Source organism: Schistocerca gregaria, chromosome 1 (genome assembly GCF_023897955.1).
Source record: "Schistocerca gregaria isolate iqSchGreg1 chromosome 1, iqSchGreg1.2, whole genome shotgun sequence".
Lineage (NCBI taxonomy): Eukaryota > Metazoa > Arthropoda > Insecta > Orthoptera > Acrididae > Schistocerca > Schistocerca gregaria.
In genome coordinates, this window is record NC_064920.1 from 543,315,388 (window position 1) to 543,333,356 (window position 17,969).

Genomic DNA, 17,969 nt, shown 5'->3' on the forward strand with positions numbered 1-17,969 from the left:
AGTTGGAAGAGCATTTGTCCTAGTAAGGCAAAGGTCCCGAGCTCGAGTCTCGATCCGACTAACAGTTTTAATCTGCCAGGAAGTTTCATATCAGCGCACTTCTTGCTGCAGAGTGAAAATTTAATTCTTGAAGCGTATTTCTTTGTGGAAAAAACGCTATTTCTGGAGCCCATCATCTCCATAAATCGTTTGCAACGGAATCATTCGGTATGGAAACAGTTACAAGAGATGATGCCTCGGTGCGCATCTGTGTCACCTTTGAGGCAGGAGATGAGCAGCTGTGCCCTGTGGCCCATTTGACACAGCTACCAAGGTAGCCTGGCAACCACCGCCAAGTACTGAATAGGCCTGCAGCACAGAAGGCCGTGAGCAGGAACCAGTATTCAGACTGCAAATACGCTCATCGCAAGGATTTCATAGTTTAGAGTCAACACGGTGGTGTCGGTGTTTGTAGACTCCGAATACAAGAAACACTCGCTAGGCAATCTCATTATAGATGCTTAAACAAACCATTCAGGGTTGGCTTCACGTCCCCTGTAAACCATCAAACTTGTTTGTCAAATTCGCTGTTTCCTATCCTCTGGCTTTTCAAACAAGGGCGCAGACGTAGCGACAAAGTTTGTCAAATTTAACCTCACTTTTGAAGCAGCTGTTACGCTCTGCAAATCGTGTGACGAAATATTTTGACACTAGTGAGAACTGCTACTAATGGAGACAAAACATGTCTTGCGTTGTATTTAGTACTTAAATCAAATACAAGAAGAAAAAATGACACTATTCATGGTTATAGCCAAAGGGATGGCCCAGGAAATCCGCCTCTCCCCCCGCCGCCGTTTCACCTCAATCAAATTACAAAAATGGTTCAAATGGCTCTGAGCACTATGGGACTTAACTTCTGAGGTCATCAGTCGCCTAGAACTTAGAACCACTTAAACCTAACTAACCTAAGGACACCACACACATCCATGCCCGAGGCAGGATTCGAACCTGCGACCGTAGCGGTTCCACACCATTTAGTTGTTTGAATTCGTCCGAACGATTGCGCTCTGAATCCCTCTCTCCTCCTATCGTCCAAAATATATTTATGCTCTTGTAAATACTATAATAACTTAAACTAGCAATTCCATGTGCAATTAAATCTAAAAGTATGCATGCATTCATATACTATCAAACGACTTAATATGAACAATTAAAGGAAAAAGAAGCAAAGTCAGACTTAAGTCTTTTGTTGTGATGCATTTTATTGTATTTTAAAACAATGTACAACCAGTTTTTCCAAATTCTCCACCGACTTGAGGTAACTCTGCGTCTTGGGTCACTGAGCTAGCAATCCGTGGATTCAGGAGGCGAGGTGGTTTGAGCCATCTGTCACCAACATTGAATATGGTTTTCTGTAGTTTCCCATTTTCAGTTTAGACAAATATTAGGTTCAGTCCCTTACAATAGGCTGCAACCAAATCCTTCCGAATACCTATCTTTTCTGAAAGATTCCAATTTCCTTGAACATGAAGCCTCTCTGCTTAAATGAAAAGAGCTGCATCAAGGTGAGCCGAAATTTTCTTTGTAGACTCCCAGCACTAAAAGCCATATGATAAATAAATAATAATCCAAAGTCTCCACATTTAGGCTCATGCGTGTGTCTGTAGCGACATTCTTTAACGCAGAAAATTACCTTTCTTACACTGCAAAAAGACAGAGAAGCATAATTAAATCAGGAAATTTGGGAAAGTCTAAGGTTGAATGTTTCCGAATGCTTTGCGTTTTCACCACCAAATTTGTTCTAGCTTTTTCGTCGAAAAGAGGTCTCTTTATTCCAAAAGACCTGTCGACAACAATCACTGTTTCCCCAAAATTAGCGCTGATCACTTCCTCAGCTCAAGTGCAGGCTGAAAGAAGAAGAATGAAAAATGACCCTGGAGGCTGAATGGAGACTGGAGCGTGCCTGATTCTTAGTGGTTTACCTAAATACAGCACTCCTAAGTAACGAGATTATCTCTTCATTTGATGGAAACTCCAATATCATTATCGAATAAAATAGTTTATCGTTCTTTATGCAAATTTTAAGAAAAAATGAAAAACAGAAGGTCTTTTTAAAGCTCTCCCCTGTGCAAAATCCTGGCTACGTGCTTGCGGTGTCCCAGGGAACGATGAAATTGAGAGATAAACGTATCCATGAAAATCTGCTAGAGGTAACATTACACTCAGAACCTGATGTCATCAACCTACTCCGCACGGAGCGTCAAACGTTTAATGATTAGTTAGAATTACTTCGCGCTCACACTGAAAAAGAAGACACAGTTATTCGAAAATATATCAGTTTGCATATGGTCCTCTAATGAAAGTTTACTAAAACTCTACAACGTGGGAAAATATACATCGCCCGTCGAAGAACCAGAGTTTCGTCTCTTTTTTTTTCTAATTTTATTACACTTTCGCTTGCATGCTGTGCATAGTGTGCGAAAGACCCAACACCACCATTTTCGTAATTTTCAGTGATCTTTTGTTTTTATCCTTGATAATTGTTTCCACAATTATAGAAACGCACTATACACTCACATCAACTGAAACAAAGCTCTTTCTCACTGAACGAGCGCTGCGAAACATCAGCATAACAGCGGCCGACATCTTGTCTTAACCGGCCGTCAGTCAAAAATTCTCTGAAACAAATCAGTCACAGCCCCTTTGACAAACACATTAAACAAAGCCGTTCGATGCCAAGTAATACGACACACTAGAGATGGTTGAGAAATAGTTTGATCGTTTACAGTGGCGTTAAAAAGCGTGGCAATAAACCTACCCTGCCCACCGTTTCCTCTAACGAGTGAAACGCAAGGAAAGAGTTCCTGTTCTGTGTAGCATCGGAAGAATTGTACTCCATGCTATTTACAGACGTGAATCATCTACTCATCTGTTATAATGGCCTCTCCTCACTTCTCTGATTCGTCTCTCTCGCCCCTCTTAATCCCTTACTTCCCTCATAAATATATCAGAATGTGCTCAACTAGCAACTTTTTCAAAATTTATGTTTTTTTTTAGTTGTGAAACCAAGTGTTGAAGACCGGTGTATTCTTTTCCGTCTATTTCGGTGCAAAATTCTTGATTATTCAATTAAATGCATATACTTGTAGCATAATATATCTCAGTTCTTGTGTCCAATATGAGTTCTTCCTGACACTATGCTAGTGATGTCGCCGTTCCTTTGCGACCACATCCCTTAGTTAATTACCCAGCACGTCTGTGCAGTGGTGAACGACTCGGTGTTCAGCTGTTCCGAATCCTGGTAACGGATGGTATTTACATGGCCAATAATTGGGCGACAAGGTGAGGAGATATGGTGGTGTAAAGTTATTGATAACCAGTCGTTGAGCCAAAGTCCTGGATTAAACTTCAAACTTCTGTGCAGTGCCTCATGAACTGAGGGCTTGTGACACAGTTGATGGTGATCCATGCGTCTAATGGGGACGTTAACTCGGTGGCTACCCCTGGTGCTATTTGAGAGCAGTAGGTTATGTGGCAGTATTAGGTTTCACTCCCTGTGTTCTCTAATCATCCTTATACAACACAATTAAAGCGTTATGCTACACACGCATCCATTACACTCGCCTACACTCCACTATTAAACATACAGAACAACTCTCACATACCTGCAGACAAACGGATCAGTGTATATGGAGAAAGAATATCCTTTCCGATAGGCGGCTGAACCCATCCCGTGGGATATCTCAGTCAACAATGATAAACGATATTTTTTTCTTTATTAATATAACAATTCCGTACTTGAGTCACGTCTGTAAGTAGAATGGAGTAAGATACTTTTGAAGCTACCCAGATCTCTTTTTTTTCGCTTGCTTTCTGGTTGTTAGAGGAACTGGCAGCCAAGGTAAGTGTATGCCATACCCTTGAAAACCAATCTTGAATGGTGGGTTTACGTTTTGGGGCTAGGTCTGTCAGCTGAGAGATCTGTGTGTGCCATCGGGCTCCGCACCGTGAAATCTTCGCATGAGATTGCTTAAAAACTGAATACAGCCCCCAGCTCAGGGCAAGACTACGCAACATTGGTGGTGCCTAGTGCAGCGTTTCAGTTCCAATTCTCAAGCAGTGCATGGTTCCAGCCAGTGCCGGTTTATCCCCATGTTGGCGAGCTTGTGTCAAACGGGGCGCGCGACAAGGCTGAGCCCTTAGTGGTATGGTCACACCACGAGACGTCTGCTGCGTGAGCATTGATGTACACGGCAAGGCTCAGTCGGCGCTGTGGCGACGCAATACGCAGTACGACACGCTGCAATAAAGGTCGCGCTACGCGATGGTTATCCATGTGACACTCGTGTTTCGACTGGACAGGTACGACCAGCAACAGACTGCACGAATCTGCCTCTATTGCAATGATGAGTTCCTCCGAAGAGGACGCTATTGTTGTTTATCATTATGTACAGCTCCAAAAAGCGAAAAAGGAAGTAATGGGTGCACAAATACCATGCTGCAAATATAAAATGTAATTTCGCTGTGGTTTTTTGTGGTCTCTCTCGAGATGAACACAAATTTCACGAATTCTACCAAATTAATCCAGACAGTTTTAACTTTTTACACAACTAGTATCAGCTTTTCAGACAAAGAATGACAAAAATTTTTGACTTACTGTTGCTGCTTTTGAGAAGTTACTTATCACAAGAAGGTATTTCTACAACCGTTCAATTTCACAAGGTAGCATATGATTCCACTTAGCTTAACGTGTATTCAAGAGAAGCGTTGCTCGATCTGTGTAGCAGTGGGCGGTGAACTCTGCACATGTGCAGACATCTACCCAACCTGAAAGCACACACGTGAGTGAATGCTTCAGCTTGTATTGGCAACATTTGCATGTGAGAAAGAGAAACATGAGATTGCTCCATGCTCATGTTTGGTGTGTCACTGCTGACCTCATAGAGGACAACCTTCACCTATACAGGGTGTCAGGGTTGTAATTGCAGATATTTCTACTGATGACTGGGGACACAGTCCATCAGCATTTACATTATTTGCAGTTTAATAATTGTAGCTTTTATGAGTAGTATGTTTTTATGTTGATTAGTACCTCCAAGTTGGTGTGGATCAAGCAAGACATTAATGTTTATTTTCCCCCGAACGGCAGGTCAGTTATTGACGTGTGGATGTACAGTGAATAGTATATACTGACAAACGTAGTCCACTCCACGGCGCAGTTGAGACCGTTCAGAAAACATCAGGGGGTAGATTATGCAACATGTTTGTAGGAAGACTGTTAGATGGAGATAAAAACAACTAGACAGTGAAGTGGGTACATATTAAGGTTCTAATTATCACAGTATCTGTCCTTTCCCCCTAACACCCTGTATATCAGATATGTACTGAAGACTGGAAAGAGGTACAGCTCTCCATCCAACATTAAAAATAATTTCCATGTATTAGCTACATTCCGTATGTAGCAATGTATGATTTAAAGTCCACCAAATGCAAACTGGTGATATACTAGGTTTTTCAATGCAAACTTTTCAAAATATGCGCTATGGTTTACTAAATGTTGAAGCATTACCAGCCAAAATAAATCCAGTTCATTATGAAGCTGTGATGCCAGACTATAAAATGTGAAAAAATCTTTTTTATCAGTGGTTAGTTTCCTTAGGACTGAATGAGAAAGACTGCATAATGAAGAACACAGGTGAACCTAAGACCAATGGTTTTTAATTTTTTATGCAAATAGTGAAAGATATACTGAGAGACTAAGTAGACAGATGGATATAGCTTTACTTTATTCGCAAATAGCAGTTCCTTTTCAGGAAATTTGGGTACTTACAATTTGGTTTTCCCCTCCTCTGTCCATCCATGGTGTGACACTGTTGCATGGAGCGACCAGCACTTCATGTTGCGCCGAGTGATGTGACAGAAACACTTGACGGCGTTGTTTCATTGTTGTCCCAGTCTTAATCAGTCAAGTCGCTTCAAAAATGGTTCAAATGGCTCTGAGCACTATACGACTTAATTTCTGAGGTCATCAGTCGCCTAGAGCTTAGAACTAATTAAACCTAACTAACCTAAGGACATCACACACATCCATGCCCGAGGCAGGATTCGAACCTGCGACCGCAGCGGTCGCTCGGTTCCAGACTGTAGCGCCTAGAACCGCAAGGCCACTCCGGCCTGCGAAGTCGCTTCAACTAAGTTTGTATGCGGGTTGTTTCTGCATTGTATCGCGAATCGCATCAGGTATCATCGCATATTGTATCACTTCAGTGGAAACCGCACTTGGAGGAAAGTGCCTTTTATGAATGCGTCCTAGCAGCATACATCATCTGTCTTACTTTCATTATGGTACGTAGGTCAACGTCTGCAGTTAGAGTTGTAACGTTGACGCCATCTGACATTCTTACAAGATGCTGCAATTTCTTCTGTCGCATGTCTAGCAGACGAAACGCTACGGCCGCGGAGCGAACAGTTTCGTTACAGGAAAATCAGTCAACACTCGGTAGAGTTGAGGCGCTGATGAGCTCCGGAAGTAGCTTGGTTTCCCCAAGGTATAAAGTCACTTAGAGTTGAACAGTGAGGAAAATGGGACTGAGAAGTGAAGTGGTGTATTTACAATAATTGTGCGGCTTAATTGAATTAATGATCAATTAAATACATAAACTGTCGAAAACCAAGTCTATAGATTTTCATTCTTAATGCTTCACTCATTTACTTGAGATTTTTCCTCAGGATATGAGCATCGGTTCCCATCTTTCCACGATGGAATTCTTACTTTCTTTATCGATTTCAGACATCATCAAACTATTTGTGAATGCGAAGTTGCAAACAAAACTTCCAGAAACTAAGACACTGTCTCCTATGGGTAAATAAAGAAACTCACGGAATCCACAGAAGCGTCTGCAGCGATATTTGCATATGCACAGGAACGTCTCACTCACTCCTTGCAAAATTGTAGCGTCTGGCTAGTACACGGTAAGCACTCAGTGAACGTTACGAACACAACTAGGCAAGTACCGTGTTTCGGGCAGTAGCCAGCTCTTCACTGTACAAGACAAATTTCCAGGGGAAAAAAACCTGCCCATGTGGCAGAGTGCCAATCATAGAGAATTTATCTTGCAGAAATTTTTAGTCTGAAAGATCTGCATACTGGACAAAATAGTAATCATCCATAGGAAACATCACGCAAATGCGATGTAATACCGGCCCTAGCCCTCATAATGTCCTTGATTCAGCGAGGAAGAGAACCCACAAGTTTATTCCGGTATGAACATCCAGCTAAAGCCACTCATTAGATCCCGTAGAGCTACCAAATTGCGTGGATATTGATTACCATGTTTACCCTCCTTTTCAAATAGCCCCACATATTTTCTGTGGGATTGTGGACAGGCGACGTAGGGGGCTAGTCAGTGTGTGATAAGGTGCCTGATTACTCGACAAACCAATGCTTTCAGCCTTGTGAACACGACTGCTGTCGGCTAGGAAGATCGGAGTATCCACAGCATATTTATCACGCGGAAGTGGAAGTAAAGGCGACAGTTGGTCATTAATAAGGTGAACTGAACAGCTCTGTTCATGTTCACGCTAATCTGAATAAGTTGACCCAAGTCACGATAAGGAAAACACCTCTCACATGAACTACACCCTATAGTCTGTCTGTTAAGCGCCTCAATGTCTCATCAATGCACTCCACGCCTTACGTTATTTGAGAAGTAAAGTCACGACTCATCCACCCCCAATATTCTCCGCCATTCTGTGTGTTGTCTGGGCCGAGCGGTCTAAGGCGCTGCAGTCAAGGACTGTGCGGCTGGTCCCGGTGGAGGCTCGAGTCCTCCCTCGGGCATGGGTGTGTGTGTTTGTCCTTAGGATAATTTAGGTTAAGTAGTGTGTAAGCTTAGGACTGATGACCTTAGCAGTTAAGTCCCATGGGATTTCACACACATTTGAACATTTTTTTTGTCTGGTCCACTGGAGACGTTCCGCATTATATAACACTGTGAGTAGTGACCTTTACCAAGGTACCCAGCTCTGACTGTGCATTGTATTTCCCTTCGTAATCTTTACTCGGAAACTGGTTGAGGTGGAATTGCAGTTTCTGTTTTGTTTGAAACCGAATTTTAGTGAAAAGGCGTGGCAGTTGACTCCAGTCCCTGTCGGTTAGGATATGTTTAGGATTATATTACATGACTGTGGTTCAAATGGCTCTGAGCACTATGGGACTCAACTTCTGTGGTCATTAGTCCCCTAGAACGTAGAACTAGTTAAACCTAACTAACCTAAGGACATCACACACATCCATGCCCGAGGCAGGATTCGAACCTGCGACCGTAGTGGTCTCGCGATTCCGGACTGCAGCGCCTAGACCCGCACGGCCACTTTGGCCGGCTTACATGACTGTGAGTGGTAAACATTCCTTGTAGACATACTGGACAGTCTGCGTTGAAACGGCAACAAATCGGGTTTCTCGGCTTTCGGTGTGGTCGTGGGCGCCCAATCAGGGGAGTCTGCTTATGCCATTCTGTCACGCCTCCTTATTACACTGTTTCCATTCAACCGAATGCTAAGTGCACGCAATTTCATTGCATGATTTACATCAGTGCTCCAGAATCACATAAAGTGTACACCATCTACAGCATTGGTTCCTAACTTTTCTTAGATCATTACCCTTAATTACAATCAGGTATTAGCTAGCACCCGCCCCATCCCCTGCCATCTGTTGACCCCCTCCCCAACTTTATCTCAAACTTAAGCATCGAACTAAATTGTAGAATGAAGGACCTTTCTTGGAACACTTTTATTTTTAAAATGATGAAAGATGAATGATATTAAGTCTTGTGTGTGTGTGTGTGTGTGTGTGTGTGTGTGTGTGTGTGTGTGTGTGTTGGAAAGGCAATGAAGGAGTTCGTGGTGAATCACAAGTGCTACCCAGAGCTCCTTCTCAGAAGAGAAAGCTATCCATCGACAGTAAGGGTACACACTTGATACAAAACATGTTTCCCCTGCATTACTCCTCTACATTGTGTACTTGCTTCACCTGCACACTGTAACACAATTTAACAGGAAACAAATTCAGATGTGTGCGCTATACTTACTGTTGGTAAATCACTTCGTTGCTGCAGTCCTTATATTGAACTAACAGAAACTGGACGACTTCAACCTGTTAATGCTTTGTGTCTAACCATTCTAATAATAATAGTAATAGTAGTAATGAAACTGTATACAGTCCTATAGTAGCCCTTATGTAGTTACCGCTGTGTCGTGCTGTTAATTAATTCACTTCTCTGCTTCTAAGCAAGTAATGAAACAGTTTCTGCTCTACTGCAGGTACTACACTGAAGAGCCAAAGAAATTGGTACACTTGCCTAATATCCTGTAGGGCCCCCGCGAGCAGAAGTGCCCCAGTACGACGTGGCATAGACTCGACTAATGTCTAAAGTAGTGCTGGAGGGAATTGAAACCATAACTGCTGCAGGGCTGTCCATAACCCGTAAGAGTATAGTGGGGTGGAGACCTCTCCTGAACACTACTTTGCCAGGCATCACAGATAAGATCATTTCTGGAGAGTTTGGCAGCCAGTGGAAGTGCTTAAACTCATAAGAGTTTTCCTAGAACCACTCTGCAGCAATTCTGGAAGTGTGGGGTGTCGCATTGTCCCGCTGGAATTGCCCAAGTCCGTCGGAATGCACAATGGACATGAACGGATGCAGGTGATCAGACAGGATGCTTACGTAAGCGTCACCGGTCAGAGTCGTATCTAGACGTATCAGAGGTCCCATATCACTCCAACTACACACATCCCATACCATTAGAGAGCCTCCTCCACCTTGAACAGTTCCCTATTCGCACACAGGGATCATGGATTCATGAGGTTGTCTCCATACCGTAGACGTTCATCCTCTCGATACAATTTGAAACGAGATTCATCCGACCAGGGAACATGTTTCCAGTCATAAACAGTCCAATGTCGATGTTGACGGGCCCAGACGAGGCGTAAAGCTTTGTGTCGTGCAGTCATCAAGTAGATACGAGTGGGCCTTCATCTCCGAAAGCCCATATCTATTATGTTTCGTTGAATGGTTCACACTCTGACACTTGTTGGTGGCCCAGCATTAGAATCTGCAGTAATTTGCGCAATGGGTTGCACTTCTGTCACGTTGAACGATTCTCTTCATTCGTCGTTGATCCCGATCTTGCAGGATCATTTTCCGGCCGAAAGCATTGGAGATTTGATGTTTTACCTGATTCCTGATATTCACGGTACACTCTTGAAATGGTCGTAGGGGAAAATCCCCACTTCGCCCCTACCTCTTAGTTGTTATGCCCCATCGCTCGTTTGCCGACTATAACACCACGTTCAAAGTCACTTAAATCTTGGTAACCTGCCAGTGTAGTAGCAGTAACCGACCTAACAATTGCGCCAGACACTTCTTGTCTTATATAGGTGATTGCGACCGCAGCGCTGTACGCTGCCTGTTTACATATCTCTGTATTTGAATACGCACGGCTGTACCAGTTTCTTTGGCGCTTCAGTGTATATGTATCATTTTTATCATCAATGGTGTGCTGGACGAAGCGCAGTATATGTGTTTAGTGGATGGACTATGTGAGGAAGTTGTAACCTCCATAGTATTAATTGCGAAGAAGTAATAATTGCTAACTTATATATTTAATATTAGAGTCGTACAAAATAGTGATAATAGCAATGATATTTTGAAAATAATTTAGTTTCGTGAGTGAAACAGAATCGAATCGTTTAGTTTTTATCCCTCAGAACATTTCATTTTAGCCCTCATGGGGAAATTATCCCCAGGTTTAGAAACACTGGTCCACAGCAAAAGTGTGCTCTTTTAAGGGAATGGCTTTATAGCGTCCGGTGAGCTTATGTTGACATTCTGTTGAGAGGTACGATGACAGCAAGTTGTTCTTTTCCTGTACGTGCAGCTGACGTGGAGCAGCTGTCGCGGCTGGCATGGGCTGATGATGAAGAGGAGCCCGAGGGCGCGGCGTCGGCGCGGTCTGCGCCCAGCTCGGACACGGCTGACGGCCTGGTGTTCGCCGGCCACCAGGCGCTGCCGGACTCCCCGGAGGTGCGCCAGCTGCTGCAGCGCGCCGCCAGCGTCAGGAGGCGAGCCAGGCAGCTGGTCGCCCACATCTCCAGCCTGTGAGTGCACATCTCTGCCTCTCACAAGTCACATCTTACTAAAGCTTCCTCAGTCTCCACAGCAGCTCTTGCTCCAAGCTGTTCCTAGAATCAAGTTACCGCAGAGTGTATGTTTCAAGCCCAATAACGGTGCAGATTTACGGAATGCTAGTTCGAGACATCCAACCTGACACCCAGTTTTTGTCAAACATCCACGAACATACTGGTCTCAACTTTGAAAAAATAATTCAATTACCAGTTCTGACCAAAAACGTCAGAGCCATCTGTACAAGATAGTCAAAGACAGTTCTGACACTGGAAACAAGAAGGAAAACATAGACTTAACCCGATTGTGTGTGTGTGTGAAATCTTATGGGACTTAACTGCCAAGGTCATTAGTCCCCAAGATTACACACTACATAACCTAAATTATGCTAAGGACAAACACACACACCCTTGCCCGATGGAGGACTCAAACCTCCGCCGGGACCAGCCGCACAGTCCATGACTGCAGAGACTTCACCCGATTCCTAGTAGACTTTCTAATGTTTGCAATTTGGAGGCGACTATATGACTCATATTGTTTTATGTATGGAACACATTGTAATTTGGAACTGGACGAGAAAAACGTTCGTTTTTATCGCGAGGGCTGTGCCCAGACGTACTTTCCAGAGCAAAACACAATCCTTGCAGTTGGTTGTCCAGACACTTCCCTGGCTTTGGTAACTATCCAGCCACTGAGCAACAAATGGGCGGCAGCACCTTGTGCGTGCCATGCTAGGCTGAAAACCGTACTTCCTACAACCATCAAAAAGAAACGCAAAGTATATCTATTTAAAAAAGCTGATCAGAATGCTCTCAACGCCTTTTTAAGTAACAATCTGCACTTCTTCCGATCTGATCATGTAAGCGAAGAAAAGTTGTGGAATGATCTCAAAGAGATAATATCGACAGCAAATGAGAGATATACACTCCTGGAAATTGAAATAAGAACTCCGTGAATTCATTGTCCCAGGAAGGGGAAACTTTATTGACACATTCCTGGGGTCAGATACATCACATGATCACACTGACAGAACCACAGGCACATAGACACAGGCAACAGAGCATGCACAATGTCGGCACTAGTACAGTGTATATCCACCTTTCGCAGCAATGCAGGCTGCTATTCTCCCATGGAGACGATCGTAGAGATGCTGGATGTAGTCCTGTGGAACGGCTTGCCATGCCATTTCCACCTGGCGCCTCAGTTGGACCAGTGTTCGTGCTGGACGTGCAGACCGCGTGAGACGACGCTTCATCCAGTCCCAAACATGCTCAATGGGGGGCAGATCCGGAGATCTTGCTGGCCAGGGTAGTTGACTTACACCTTCTAGAGCACGGGATACATGCGGATGTGCATTGTCCTGTTGGAACAGCAAGTTCCCTTGCCGGTCTAGGAATGGTAGAACGATGGGTTCGATGACGGTTTGGATGTACCGTGCACTATTCAGTGTCCCCTCGACGATCACCAGAGGTGTACGGCCAGTGTAGGAGATCGCTCCCCACACCATGATGCCGGGTGTTGGCCCTGTGTGCCTCGGTCGTATGCAGTCCTGATTGTGGCGCTCACCTGCACGGCGCCAAACACGCATATGACCATCATTGGCACCAAGGCAGAAGCGATTCTCATCGCTGAAGACGACACGTCTCCATTCGTCCCTCCATTCACGCCTGTCGCGACACCACTGGAGGCGGGCTGCACGATGTTTGGGCGTGAGCGGAAGACGGCCTAACGGTGTGCGGGACCGTAGCCCAGCTTCATGGAGACGGTTGCGAATGGTCCTCGCCGATACCCCAGGAGCAACAGTGTCCCTAATTTGCTGGGAAGTGGCGGTGCGGTCCCCTACGGCACTGCGTAGGATCCTACGGTCTTGGCGTGCATCCGTGCGTCGCTGCGGTCCGATCCCAGTTCGACGGGCACGTGCACCTTCCGCCGACCACTGGCGACAACATCGATGTACTGTGGAGACCTCACGCCCCACGTGTTGAGCAATTCGGCGGTACGTCCACCCGGCCTCCCGCATGCCCACTATACGCCCTCGCTCAAAGTCCGTCAACTGCACATACGGTTCACGTCCACGCTGTCGCGGCATGCTACCAGTGTTAAAGACTGCGATGGAGCTCCGTACGCCACGGCAAACTGGCTGACACTGACGGCGGCGGTGCACAAATGCTGCGCAGCTAGCGCCATTCGACGGCCGACACCGCGGTTCCTGGTGTGTCCGCTGTGCCGTGCGTGTGATCATTGCTTGTACAGCCCTCTCGCAGTGTCCGGAGCAAGTGTCCCTAATTTGCTGGGAAGTGGCGGTGCGGTCCCCTACGGCACTGCGTAGGATCCTACGGTCTTGGCGTGCATCCGTGCGTCGCTGCGGTCCGATCCCAGTTCGACGGGCACGTGCACCTTCCGCCGACCACTGGCGACAACATCGATGTACTGTGGAGACCTCACGCCCCACGTGTTGAGCAATTCGGCGGTACGTCCACCCGGCCTCCCGCATGCCCACTATACGCCCTCGCTCAAAGTCCGTCAACTGCACATACGGTTCACGTCCACGCTGTCGCGGCATGCTACCAGTGTTAAAGACTGCGATGGAGCTCCGTACGCCACGGCAAACTGGCTGACACTGACGGCGGCGGTGCACAAATGCTGCGCAGCTAGCGCCATTCGACGGCCGACACCGCGGTTCCTGGTGTGTCCGCTGTGCCGTGCGTGTGATCATTGCTTGTACAGCCCTCTCGCAGTGTCCGGAGCAAGTATGGTGGGTCTGACACACCGGTGTCAATGTGTTCTTTTTTCCATTTCCAGGAGTGTATATCACATAAATTAATAAGTGATGGTACTGATCCCCCGTGGTACACAAAACGGATCAGATAGCTGTTGCAGAAGCAGCGAAAATAACATGCCTAATTTAAAAGAAAGCAAAATCCCTAAGCCTGGCGAAGTTTTGCAAAATGGTTCAAATGGCTCTGAGCACTAGGGGACTTGACTTCTGCCTGTTCAGTCCCCTAGAACTTAGAACTACTTAAACCTAACAGAGCCATTTGAACCATTTGCGCTTTCAGAAACTCATTTCGGAACTTTCATGTCGGCTACCATTTCTGGAGGGACATTTATAATCGATAGGAGAAGACCAGCTGACTTACGTCCTGCAGAGTTGCTATACAGAGTGAAGATTAACAAAACTGGCACACTGTAGGCACTGATTCCTGACTGTAAATGGAGGAAGAAAGGTCCTATGAACATGTGCCCTCAAAATGCGTTATTATTGCCACGATAGACGGGGCTGACGAATGACAGTGTCTCTGACCACGTAACCTGTGTTCCTTGTGTGTTGCAAGCTGTGTGATTGACGTAGCGCTTTGTAAGCAGCTGAATGGTCTGATATTCATGTCGGGGACAAGCAGAGTTGGTGTTGCGTACGGCTAAGCACATGCAAACGTTTGAGACGCAGCACGGCTGTAGAAAAGCAACTACTCTCACAGACTCCAACCGCATTACACAACATTTCAAGCTCTTTCCGGACGTTCGTGTGATCATGGGTCCTTTCAGACAGACGAATATGCAGAGAGGCGGCGCATTTTGCGAACAACAGATTTGGAGGATCGTGTTCCACAGGACGTTAAGACGAACCGCACTACGAGTCCAGACAAGTGGCCCGCCAACATGATGTGAGTCACAGTACGATTATATGTATCCTACATGAAAATAAATTACAGGAAAATTAAAGAGACCTTTGGAGATAAGAGAACCACTTGTATGAACATCAAGGCCTCAGATGGAAACCCAGTTCTAAGCAAAGAAGGGAAAGTAGAAAGGTTGAAGGAGTTTATAGAGGGTCTATACCAGGGCGATGTACTTGAGGACAATATTATGCAAATGGAAGATGATGTAGATGAAGATGAAATGCGAAATACGATACTGCGTGAAGAGTTTGACAGATCACTGAAAGACCTGAGTCGAAACAAGGCCCCCGGAGTAGACAACATTCCATTAGAACTACTGACAGCCTTGGGAGAGCCAGTCTTGACAAAACTCTACCAGCTGGTGAGCAAGATGTATGAGACAGGCGAAATACCCTCAGCCTTCAAGAAGAATGTAATAATTCAAATCCCAAAGAAAGCAGGTGTTGACAGATGTGAAAATTACCGAACTATCAGTTTAATAAGCCACAGCTGCAAAATACTAACACAAATTCTTTAAAGACGAATGGAAAAAACTAGTAGAAGCCGACCTCAGGGACGATCAGTTTGGATTCCGTAGAAATACAGGAACACGTGACGCAATACTGACCTTACGACTTGTCTTTGAAGAAAGATTAAGGAAAGGCAAATCTATGTTTCTAGCATTTGTAGACTTAGAGAAAGCTTTTGACAATGTTGACTGGAATACTCTCTTTCAAATTTTGAAGGTGGCAGGGGTAAAACACAGGGAGCGAAAGGCTATTTACAATTTGTACGGAAACCAGATGGCAGTTATAAGAGTCGGGGGACATGAAAGGGAAGCAGTGGTTGGGAAGGGAGTGAGACAGGGTTGTAGCCTCTCCCTGATGTTATTCAATCTGTATACTGAGCAAGCAATAAAGGAAACAAAAGAAAAGTTCGAAGTAGGTATTAAAATCCATGGAGAAGAAATAAAAACTTTGAGGTTTGCCGATGACATTGTAATTCAGTCAGAGATAGTAAAGGACTTGGAAGAGCAGTTGAACGGAATGGACAGTGTCTTGAAAGGAGGATATAAGATGAACATCAACAAAAGCAAAACGAGGATAATGTAATGTAGTCGAATTAAGTCGGGTGATGCTGAGGGAATTACATTAGGAAATGAGACACTTAAAGTAGTAAAGGAGTTTTGCTGTTTGGGGAGCAAAATAACTGATGATGGTCGAAGTGGAGAGAATATAAAATGTAGACTGCCAATGGCAAGGAAAGCGTTTCTGAAGAAGAGAAATTTGTTAACATCGAGTATAGGTTTAAGTGTCAGGAAGTCTTTTCTGAAAGTGCGGCCATGTATGGAAGTGAAACATGGACGATAAATAGTTTGGACAAGAAGAGAATAGAAGCTTTCGAAATGTGGTGCTACAGAAGAATGCTGAAGATTAGATGGGTAGATCACATAACTAATGAGGAAGTACTGAATAGAATTGGGGAGAAGAGAAGTTTGTGGCACAACTTGACCAGAAGAAGGGATCGGTTGGTAGGACATGTTTTGAGGCATCAAGGAATCACCAATTTAGTATTGGAGGGCAGCGTGGAGGGTAAAAATCGTAGAGGGAGACCAAGCGATGAATACACTAAGCAGATTCAGAAGGATGTAGGTTGCAGTAGTTACTGGGAGATGAAGAAGCTTGCACAGGATAGAGTAGCATGGAGAGCTGCATCAAACAAGTCTCAGGACTGAAGACCACAACAAAAACATAACAAATGCAATCCCTTCCACTGGAAATCCCTTGGAGACCCTTTGATCGTCTGTTGTGATTTTGACGCAGTGCTGCTCTTTACTGTGTTCTGGGACGATTTGTTGCTGTTGCACGTTTACCGTCCTTCTCTGGACACATCTTCACAGGACCATCTTTCCTCCATTTCCAGTCAGGAATCGGTACCTGCAGTTTGTCAGTTTAGTTAATGTTCGCCTGGATGGGCTCGTAAAAGATATGACAACAGTCATATAAATAATTATGGTAGTATCTTAGAAGCACTTTGTTGAGTACCACAGGTCGTGTATAATGTCATCTCAGGATGCACATTTGTGACAATAAATTTAAATTTCCTCGAGTAGGTTCATTCTTTTACCTTTGTTGGCCAAGTGAAGCTCTTGTACATTGTGTGCTACGTCTGTCACTTAACGTTCGTCTTCAGCTATATATAAGGCAAATGTGGATTTGCTTAAGTTCCTTTAAGTCCCTTAAAGTGAAGAGCATCCATGTATTATCAGAATCGTATACTGAAATTTCTTCCTTTTTGGCCAATGTATATCTTCGAAGATGAAATGAAGTTAAGTTTGTGCATTTCTGATAGATTGTATGACTTACTGTTATTGTTAATATTAGGATGGCTTTGTCCTTCATTTAGTTATTCTGATATTTGTTCCTCAGAAAAAGTTTGATACTTTAAACTACAGTTTTCCTAAAAAGTGCTTGCTCACACATTTGGATGTTAGTTAGGCTGTGTTGTTATTTGATGTTGGTTTGTCTTTTTGATTGAATATGTGAGAATTAATTTCAATATTCAGCTCTTCAATTTGTTTTGGAATGTAGTTATTATAGTAAACAATTGAATCTATTAAGTGTTGGTTCATCACTTTGGTCAGCAGCTTATAATGAGACTTTGTGCTTTCTTTTGAGCATTGCTGTATATGAAGCCAATTAGTACTTATCTGAGTGGCATGAGGTTTTATTGATTGTGGCATTTGTGTATGTTGGTTTCCTGTAGACTTGAAATTTATATCTGTTATTGAAGCTACTTTGGTAATCGAGGATATTTAAATCTTTTACTGCGTGGTGTTCCTACATGAAGATAATATTCTGTTTTACTTTATTCATTTCTTTTGCAAGGTCCTCATTTTTTTTTTGTTGTGTCACAAAATAAAATTAATATCTGATCTACATATCCTTTATAATACATCACCTTTATTAACTATCTGGCGGATTTCTTTAAATAACTTACTTTTAAATTGTTTATGAAAATGTCAGCAAGTAGACTAGCGTGGCAGTTGCCCATAGCTAGGCCATCTTTCTGTTGGTAAATGAAAAGTAGGTGTGTGATAGTACTAGTGTTAACAAATCGATGTACTCAAATATTTCTAGTTAAGTCA

At 44.2% G+C, this 17,969-nt stretch overlaps 1 protein-coding gene across 1 annotated transcript in view; it reads left to right on the plus strand.

Annotated features, from left to right (window-relative positions):
• The window catches only part of LOC126355825 (peroxidase-like), a 245,725-nt gene that overhangs the window by 112,184 nt on the left and 115,572 nt on the right, over window positions 1-17,969 (plus strand). The window contains exon 3 of the mRNA XM_050006275.1: window positions 10,918-11,137. Coding sequence (XP_049862232.1) covers window positions 10,918-11,137 — 220 coding nt within the window. The remainder of the gene's footprint in view (window positions 1-10,917; window positions 11,138-17,969) is intronic.